General features: G+C 30.7%; 1 protein-coding gene across 1 annotated transcript; it reads right to left on the bottom strand.

Annotated features, from left to right (window-relative positions):
* Positions 1-8201: 8201 nt before the first annotated feature.
* On the bottom strand, positions 8202-9358 carry LOC149557609 (uncharacterized). Its single transcript, XM_089786013.1, has 2 exons — positions 9054-9358; positions 8202-8964 (listed from the first exon to the last, which is right to left on the bottom strand). The coding sequence occupies exons 1-2, from the start codon at positions 9319-9321 to the stop codon at positions 8633-8635; spliced, it is 600 nt and encodes a 199-aa protein (XP_089642139.1). The 5' UTR covers positions 9322-9358; the 3' UTR covers positions 8202-8632.
* Between the last annotated feature and the right edge of the window lie 1489 nt (positions 9359-10847).

Below are 10847 nucleotides of genomic sequence, written 5' to 3'. Positions count from 1 at the left end.
TCTAGTTACCTGATATCACTATGAACACTAGCCACTTGTCCTTCAAAGTCATCAATTTTACTAAAAGGTTGTTGTATCTGACTAGGTAGAGCCTCTAGCTCACTCATCTTACCTTCGATTTGACTATCAAAATTCTTGGTCAACTTATGAGATAGGGTACACTTGATGTACATTACTTTTCCATCCTATTGACATTTCTGAAGTTCCTTGATACAAGTATCAAGACTTAGAAAATCATTCTTGATGCTTTAATAAATAGTGCTAAATAAATTTGCATCATGTGAAATTTGTGTCTTTGATTCTACAACATTCAAAAAATTAGTAAATTCTTCATCAAAATATTTAGCACTATCAATGCCTTCTATTTAGGACCTGCCTCTATATGCTAGACTATGGCCAGAGTACTGTGTAATCTATCAGTAACCTCCATCAAGGTTCTTTGTAGGCTCTTCACTATCTTGTTCTTCTCAATAAGATTTGACAAAGATGAGATGAAGTCAGTTTGATCATCATCAATAGTTGTTAGGCTGGCAAGTGAAAGTGGAGTAGATGAACTAGATGGCTTAGTTTCATCTTCCTTTTGCTACATTTTAGCTACCTTTTTTACTCTTCTTTCTTCTTTCGCTCTCTCTTCTTCTTCTTTTCTTTATTTTTCTCTCTTTTTTTCCTCCTCTATTCTCTTCTTCCTCTAATTTCCTCTTCTTTTCTTCCTCAATTCTTCTTTTCATCTCTTTTTCAAGAAATTTATACTTTGTTTCTTCTATTTTCCTATTTTCTTCCTCTAATAGCCTCTTCTCCTCTTCAATTGGGTTTGATTGATCTTCAATATCAACAGTAGGTTGTTTAAAACTCTCAAACTAGTTAGTATCATCAATGTTAATGGTAACATTGGTCTCATCAATATGCATTGTGTCACCACTTACTAAGACTTCTGAGGTTCTAGTTGTTGGTGAAGTTGCTACCTTGGATTCTGTTAACATCTAACTTATAGCTATCATAGTTTGACTTCTTATCTTATCCTTTTCATTGACCATAAAAATAAATGGTCTCACCTTGTTTCTTAAGTAAGGTTCTATATTTTTCAACAATCTCTTGACTTCTTCTTCATCATCAGTCTTGCATATTGTTCTTATCATAGACTTTTGAAGTTTTGTGTCTTCTTCTTGAGCTAGTGCCTTCTTCTCTATGAGTCTATCATAGACCTTCTAGTTTATGATGCCTTCAATATCCTTGAGTTTTAGATTGTTAGATATTATATATATCATTGTAGAGATATCAATTTGATCTTTCTCAATATTATTATACAAGTCATAAAAAAAATTCATCTGAACAAAGTTCCCTTCATTAACAATGGCCCATTGTAGAGATATCAATTTGATCTTTCTCAATATTATTATACAAGTAAAAATTAATCTAAACAAAGTTCCCTTCATTAACAATGGCTAAATTAATCTCCTTTATCATCAATTGCTAGGGTTGCTATGCTTTTCCTACTAACTATTTAGAAGTAGTAACTCTCTCTACCTATTTAGCTTCTTGTCCTTGTTCTTCTTCATCACTAGATTTGACAATTCTCAACAATGTCTTTTGTCTCTTTCCTAGTCTAGCGACTTGTTGCTTTACCCTTTTTTTCTTGGTAATCATAACTTCCACTAATCTTTCTGATTTCCTCTTTGGCTCACTTGGTTGTTCATCTAACACCATTGCATATGTAATTCTTTATTGTGAAGATGTCTCTGCAATAGATACTAATAAAGGTTGCACATATGTTATACCTTGTTTCATATTTTGTCTGACTACTTGTGACTCACTTTCTATCATCCTAGCCCCTGTTAAAGCTTTCTTCATTGTCACCTCTATCTTCTTGTGAGATGTCTTCTCTAAGGATGCCTCATGAGATGATTGGTTAATTTCTTCATAAGTCCCAAATCTATGCTCAACTAGGTCCTTCTCATATTTTAAGAATAAATTATTCTATCAACTACTACTTCATCACTCAGTTCATAACCTAAGAGGTCAAAAAATGTTTCCCTAGGTTCTACTGGTTGAATATAAGTAAACTCTATATCAGCTATAACACATATCTTCTTTAAATCTATCTACAATTGCAAGTGTAATTATGAATTTGTCTCATCTCATTCTTTAATGTTTTCATTATCAAATTCCCATTTTCCAAGATTTTATCTGCTAGATGTCTTCTACATACATCTGTCATCTTCTCCATTGTACATCTCTCATTGCTCATAATCTCTTTGACTAACAAATATTGAAATGTCTTAAGCACATGAAAGAAGATGTGATTGATCAGTGGCTAAAATCAAAACACACCATTCTTAGTCCTCTTGATTTTCTCTAAGTTTTCAAGAAGTTGCATTCTTAGAATTTCACTAAGGTTAAGTTGTTCCTTCTCAATACATATCATATATGCTACATAGATAAATCTAGTTAACAATTCATCAATCTTAGAACTTGCACATATAGAGTAGGCAATGATTACATTTAAGAATCTTATATCATCTTGTTTAATGTTGCTGATCACCGTGGCCTTTCCATAATAAAATTCTTTTGTGTAGCTCTTGACCTTCCTCTTAACAAGCTTTGCACATAAAGATACACTACCTTGCTTGCTAAGACCAGTTACCTTGTGAATGAGGTTGGCTAAAATATCAATTATAGTATCTTCCATCCATAGTTTTCCATCATGAATTCTACTTAGTATGATCTATGTCCATTCTTTGGTGTTTAATTCTTGATAGAAATGATATTTGAAAAGATCCAGTTCTTTCAAATGTTCGAATCTGGGTTTCACACTCATATCATGGTTAAAGACTAATTCAATATCTTTGTTCACATACTTTCTCCCAATAGATTCAAACTTTTTGTTAAGATAACTTCCTACATCTTTAAAATACACTACATTGTTTGAAGTAATGGATAATGTTGAATTAGGGTTTGCTTCTATGGGTTTCATGAAAACAACATTCAATTTTGGTCTTTCCTCTTTCTCAAAATTATGAGCTATTGACATATCCATGATTCTAACCAATATATATTTAATCTAATAAATTATCTGGGTAAATGATAAAATACATCTTTCTAAAATTAGGGCTTCCTCTAAAATTTCCATATCAAGTCACTTCTGAGTGCTCTATGCTTCTGATGTAAGCATAATGAAGTGGTAATTAAGCCTGTACTCCATTTTATTCCTCCAATTTGAACTTACATTAACTATGTAGTTTGCAAACATGAAAAAGTTATTAATAACACTCTAAAATCAAATATATAAACAAGATCTTGTATCGACTCTTTAGATGCTACCCAAGGTTTATTATAGCTTCCTTTCATCATGACAATGCTCTACAAAACTTTGTTTCACGAAATTCTTTGTAATGACAAAGTTTTCATCTTTTGCTATAGACTTAACTTTTCCTATAATAAAAATAACTCTTAATTACTCACAACTAGTTTATATAAGCTCCAAATTACAAGCGAGCTTAGATACCATCTAAACTTATCTCAATACATAGTTTCCCAATTTCACTACTCATAAATTGATCTTTGAAGTTTCAAATTATGGTGTTGTGAATAAGCTTAATTTTACATAATTGAATCAAATTTGATTATTGACTTTGATCTTCCTATCTCATTAAACAACATATAATGGGTTACCAATTTAGCCTCTTTAGGGCTCTGGCCTCCATTGCAATCCACTTCCTAACATCACATACAAATAACCTACCCTAAGCTTAGTAAAAGAAAAAGGTTCCATATGACCATAAAATACACATTAGATCTTAAGCAAGCTACTAAAAATCATTGAAATATTATTGATAAAAAATCATAGGTTTCACCAATATGATCATCCTAACAAGAATGATCCAACATCAAGTACACACAAACCAAATACATGACATCACATGACATCACCAAAACAATAGCTCAATACCACCTTAGTCCTATACAAGAAACTAGGAAGCAATCCAAAGATAACTAATTGAAGACTCAAAGGTTATATTGGAAAAGTCACACCATTCACTTCAGTTCTACACAAGAGAAACTAAAAGCAATAACAAAACATCTGATCAACTCAACATAGAGCACACATGACACATCAACATGGTTGGATATAAAAGATCATAACCAAAATAAGCCATAACATTATCACTAAACAAAAATCCCAAGCCTCAATTAAACATCCCAATTTGGTCAAAGAACTAAGTCAACCCCAAACCCAATGTACAAGAAAACATACAACAAGTAGTATAGTTTCTTAGTTTTGTTTGGTTTTGAAAATACACAGTTTGAGTTAATAGTAAGGTTCAAGTTTTCATTTTGTAGTAAGTTCTCAACTTTAGAAAAGTTTATAAACTTCCCCATTACAACTTAACCCAATTTCACTTTTAAATTTAAACATACCGTCAATACTAACTCATACAATCAATGCCTTAATTAAAAATTTCAAAACAAATTAAATAAAATTTATTTAAATAATTATTATCAATTTATTAATAAAACAAACTATTAATATTCGTAATCATTACTTAAAATCTAATAAAAGATTATTTAAAATTATTAAATAACATCTAATACTAATTTAATTAATTAAACATAAATTAATTTAATTAATTAACCATAAAAAATCACATAAATTAAATTAATTATTAAAAAATATATATTTAATAAATTTTAAAATTTAATAAAACTAAATAATTTTTTTTTTTTTTTAAACATAAAATAAAATCTATTAAAAGTGTATTTAAAGGCCTACCAGCCTTTCAATTATGGTGGCTACCCAAACAGACCTGATGTGACCCCAACAAAGTACTACTACTATCACAGTAGGTGTATTGTGTATGCAACAAATTTTTGTATAGGAAGAAGGGGAGGGTAAGAAGGGGAGGTGGGTGTGGTGGCCTACCTCCCACTCAATTTCATTTATTTATTTGTATTTGTAATTAAAAAAATTTCGTCCCCACTCCAATTCAAATTTAGATTTTTTTTCTCTGATAAAATTATCACAACAAAAGTTTTATTGTGGTAATTTTATTAACTCAATTTTTTTTTTAAAAAGGATTTCCCCAAAACTTTGATAGGAGAAAAAACACATAATTTAAATGTATATGCATAAAACCATCAAAATCTTATTTTCAAACCCTACTTATATCAAAATATAGATTATCAAAAATCTTTCCAACAAGATTTGCTAATTCACAAATCATATACAAATAATCTCAACCATGAAGAATGATAAGTTTACAATGAGGGTTTCTCCCCAACTAAAAACTCTGAAAACATATTTATCCAAACATGAAAAAGGCATGAAATTGGAGAATGGAAAACTACTATGAAAAATAACCCACAATATTCTACCTAAATTTCATGCTACTACGAAAAAACACGGAGCATGCAAGTATTTTCCTTTTCTTCTGAAACCATTTTTCTCATAAAAATGCTCCTCCAAAACCCAGTTATTGCAAAAATAAGCTCTAGATCTCTGATCAAGAGTTCTCTCCTAAATATAGGGTTTTGATTGTGCAATCACACAAGAAGGCACGTTGATCTCTATCTTTTATTATTTTATTACATTTTAAATATTCATGCACAACCTTTTTTTCCATTTAATTAAAATATCTCTATTAAATAATTTTCTTCCTCTCTTTAATTAATCAAGAGATCCTTTTGATATAATATTTATTAAATTTAACTAATAATATTCTTTAGAGTTTATTATTAAAATAAAAATATTAAATAATTTATTATTAAATTAAATAATTATAAAATGCCAAAATTAGACTTTAATTAATCTTTTAAATTTAGTTATTTTATTTGATTAATTTATCAATTAATTAAATATAATTAAATATTGAATTCCTTCATAATTTTTTAATTAAATTAAATCATTAATTATCATTTTAAATCAATTTAATTAGAATAGAATATCATCACAGACCCATAAGACTGAAATGCAAACCCATAAAATTGTACAAAAAACTAGATCAAACTCAAGGGTTATAATCACGAATTTACATCACTTGACAAATTCTAAAGGGTAGACAACTCAGGTACTTATCCTACTTTCTAGGAAAATTGGCTTAAGGGTAGTATTTAGACTTAAGATTTATCTCCCCTCTCTTACCATTGAGATATTGCGATAAGGTATGCTCATCCTGGCAATTCAGGGAAGTCGATACTTGGTACCTAAATCTACATAAAATCAATGCATGTACATACACATATATTCTAAACTAAACTAGCAATGGCAGGAAGTGGTGCATCATGTAGATCTCGACTAGCAGGTGATGACGACTCCCTCCCTCAACATATAAGAAACATCGTACATAAAATAAAACATACAGGTATACCATACCCACGCAAGTATGGGGTAAGTATCTATAGAAAAGACATGTAAATAATCTATCTAACTATCATCATGAAATAATTGGAATCACTATATACTATTATCATCATCATAGAATAATCATGCATACATGAAATAACTAGTACCAAAATAACTCATCATATAATCAACTGAGTATGAAATAATATCCAACAATATGGAAACCAATGTTACTAGTCATCAAGCATAAACATAAAGCTGGCCTAAAAGAGTACGACAATAAAATAGAAAAACAAACTAGGGGTAGGCACTACAAAGGCCTACTACTCAAAATTTTCTTTTATTGTGATTGATAAAAAATTGAAAGAAAAATGAAGAAGAATTTTAATGATTAGCATTAATTGAACTTCCTCTACAAGAATTCATCAATTAAAACACACTTCATGCAAGAAAGCTCGTGAAGCAATTCTTTGTGGAAGATTGTTTAGAAGATATAAATGTTCTTGGAGGATTGTTTTGAAGATATTATCATCTTTGAGACTCTTAACATAGATTTTCCTAGCCAAGAATAAGATAGGGAATGAAATCCTTGTACTTCCCTTGTTATCATCAAACCATCAATTGAAGCCTTTAAGCAAGCAATTTCCTTTGCAAGTTCAAATATTCAAAGAAAAATAAGTGGAAAGCAATTATCATTTGAATACTTAAATATTGTAGTATATTTTACAATGGTACTTGTTGATTCCATAATGTAGTCATTCTTCGATGACAATGGTAGAAACATAGTAGAAGAAAAAGCAGCATGCTAAGTTCCAAGAAAAAGAAGAACCAAGGAATAAGCCCAGTTTTAGATAAATGCCTTCAATTTCTTTTTTCCCTCAATTGATTGCTTCCTAATTGATTTCAATATATGATTTTTAAGGTTGGTAGATATAAGAAAAGTGAGGGAGCTGATTATGTAGTGGAATTCAAGAGATTTAGAGTGAGATGAAAAATTATAGAACACATCACAAAAATGGTTGTTCAACTTCAATAACTAAATCTATTGAAGTAGCTCCAACTTTTGTTGCAAGAATAGATCTTATTGATATAACACCTTTTACCTTAGTAAGTTCATTTGTAATTGTAAGTACCCATATTTGTCCTATATTTACAATAATTAAAATTAATTTGTAATTGTAAATGTAAATAATTACTATATAAAAGAAAAAATTCTAATGTTAATGTTTTCAATAATTGAGTATTAACATTGTGGATCATATTTACTTTCTGTATATAATAATAATAATAATAATATCAAAATTATTATTATTATATTGAAGTATACAATGGTGAGTTTTGCATTATAAAAATCTAAGCTTTAAAATAAGTATCAGACATTTCATATTATATCTTTATTGATGTTTAAGACTATTTAATAAGATCAATTTGAAAATCAAATTTTTTTTACTATTGTAAAAAAAATCTTCAAAATAGTAGAACCTTGAAAGCAAAGAAATACATAATAACACAATTATAATAGAACAATAGAAGAAGATTAAGCTAAAATGTTGCACATTTCAATCTTTAAATTTAATTTTCCATTTTAAAATTATAGAACCAACTAGAATCAAAGATTATTTTGGCTATAGAAGTGTGAGTATAAGGAATGTAGTTGGGTCATTCACCTACATAATTCATATCTAGACATTGGACATTACCACCCTCTTATGAATACCATTCTAAAATTAAATATCTAAGTATCTCAAATGTCTATTGTCATGAATAGTTGAGACATACTTTAACCTAATTTTGAATTCTATGATTAATAAGTTTAAATAATATGTAATATAATTGAAAGGTAACATATCTAAAACTCAATTATGAAAGTTTTTGATTTCTATGTATTGATATTAGCTTTCCAAACCCTTTAAACCTATGTATTAACATTGAGTTTCCAAGTTCTTTAAAGCATCAACAATTATAAGAATAATGTGGACTTAACACTTCCACCCTTCAAAGGTCCAAGTTCTAGTATATAGCACATCATAACACACAAAAACAAATTCACTCTGAAATCAACATCTATTCATAGTGGGAATTGAAATACACACGTAAGATGCAGGAAAGAGGGTGATATGCTATATCGCACAGCAACATGGAAGTATATCCAGATTGAAATCACAATTTACTTATTCATAGCGGAAGTTCATGAACACATCTGATATCAACATAACATAACGATGATGGTGGCTAGAAGGTGATCAAGAGTGAGATAATACGGCGTAATAGTAGTAATGGGCAATGGGAATTGGATTATGGGCTGCATTGGCCTGGGACAACATTCTTGTTATCGCTAAACCTCACATCCTTCTGGCCATTGTAAGATTCACCAGAGGACTGTGGGTAGCCAGTGGGTCCATCCATTGATGCGCGGTGCTCAGGGCCAAAGTAGAACACACCGGAGCATGAAGCAACTATTCCTGGCACTCCTCTCTGGTACGCTCTCTTGATGTCGTCCGAGTCAGCCCTCTGCTGTGTCTTTCCGGCGAGGGGATGAGTGTGGAAGTCTGCCACCAGTTTGTAATGCTCGCTGCTCAGCACGGCGTCCTTCTCCGGATTGTCAAGCTCAATATCTCCACCTGCTCCTGCAATACACAGATTCTTACTCTAAATCATAAGACATGAGACATTATGGTTATATTAAAAAATGGAATGAGTATGATATATAACAAACCCTGGGTAGAGCGGTCTTTTGAGGCGTGCTGGACAAGGAGATATTTGTGGTCGTCGGGATAGTTGGAGTCGGCGTAAATCCACCCTCCGCTCACTTGGGCTGATTTAGGGTTCTGCGCAAAGCTTTCCTTCCACGCGGTGCGCAGAGCTTCTTGAACATCCTTGTCTACTAGGATATCTGTGACCTTCGGAGCGTTGTTATTTGCTGCTAAAGCAATGTTTAAGATACACAGAGCAGCAACTAATGAGAAAACCGATTGTCCAGCCATTGCGAAGCTCAATATATTCAACAACTGTGTTGTGTGTATTCAACGATAAGATATGGCAGGTATTTATATAGGAGATGAGCAAAGTAGTGCTGATAATGGACATCTGTGGCAGAAAGGGAGAGAGGAAGATAAAGAGAGAGAGAAAGATAAAGAGATACTCTAGTGCAAGGTGACTAAGATCCAACAATCGGTCCATAATATAAAGCAATAGAACGTGAAAATGAGATGCAGATCGACGTGTAGAACGCTTTGTGTAACATTTAACATTGGATATGCGGTAAGAATGATTTTCGAGGTTGTTGGGTAGTGTTCCGTCCCCATCATTTCATTAGATAAAATATCCAGCAAACAGTTTTATTGCCTCTGCTAGCATAATGAATAGTTAATAATGAAAATCAGATAATGGAGAATCCTATTGAATAGAATTGTAAATGATGTTTAAGATTAAGTGCCACTCGAGTCAAGTAAGATAAATTTGTGGTCTCCTCGTCATCCTTTCAATATGAATTTTTGATGTTTCTTGTAATGATAACTATCTATTCCACGATCCTTCAAAATATTATATATAGATTCCCCTCTTAAATATTTTTTCCCTCAATCAATGTGTCATTAAATTATGTTTTAAATTTTTTTTTTTAAAAATCATCTAAATTCAATTAAATAAATATTATTGTAATTAATCATTATTTATGAACTCTAAACATGTGTCATGATCTTATGTAGAAAGAAAATACAATGATGAGAATAAAGTAATCTAGACTTCTAGTTATGATGACTAGATGCATAATATCCCTCCACTTAAATCTTTAAAATTTCAAAAAAAATTACATAAATAGAAGAACTATATCCTCAATGAATTACTACTATGACAATAATTCTGACAAATCATTAACATGGTAGTAATATTAAAAAATGTCACTCTTATGAGTACAAGAGTTTGAGGACATAACAACAATGAATATAGAGTCGTATTCGAAATATATGTCCTTATTTCATTCTAGATCTCAAAAACTAATTTATAAGCAAACTAGTAACTATTAAAGAACACAATTCTAATAGCATTGAAACCCCTAAAATATACATACCAAAGGAAAACAAGAGGTGTGCAACCTTTAAAAGAAGCTTCTTGAAAATCATGATTTATTAGTGATTAGTTTCCAATTTTCTGAGAGGTAGTTTAGATTCTTGGCCCATTCCTTGGTCTCAACACCCTAATAAATCTTCTTCATTCTATGAGCCTATTCAATATAGCATATCATTTTCTCTAGTCTTTCTCATTTTACTCCAACTTAACATGAGCCCCATAATGGCCTCTCTCACTATGACATACATTACCATCCATGGCGAATTAAAAAAATTCCCAAATTACTCTTTAGAGATTCTAAAGTAGAAAATGTTTTTCTCTAGCTCCATCACTCTACCTTGCAAATAATTAATTTGGTATTGAAGATCATGAAATCTATTCACTCTAAATATTGATGGGAATACTAAGATTCATACCTTGCATATCTTCAATGTTTTCAAAG

Source organism: Cupressus sempervirens, chromosome 5 (genome assembly GCF_028749045.1).
Source record: "Cupressus sempervirens isolate cs-2001-9-10 chromosome 5, ASM2874904v1, whole genome shotgun sequence".
Lineage (NCBI taxonomy): Eukaryota > Viridiplantae > Streptophyta > Pinopsida > Cupressales > Cupressaceae > Cupressus > Cupressus sempervirens.
The sequence above is the reverse complement of the archived record's forward strand: the minus strand, read 5'-3'. Positions and strand labels throughout refer to the sequence as shown.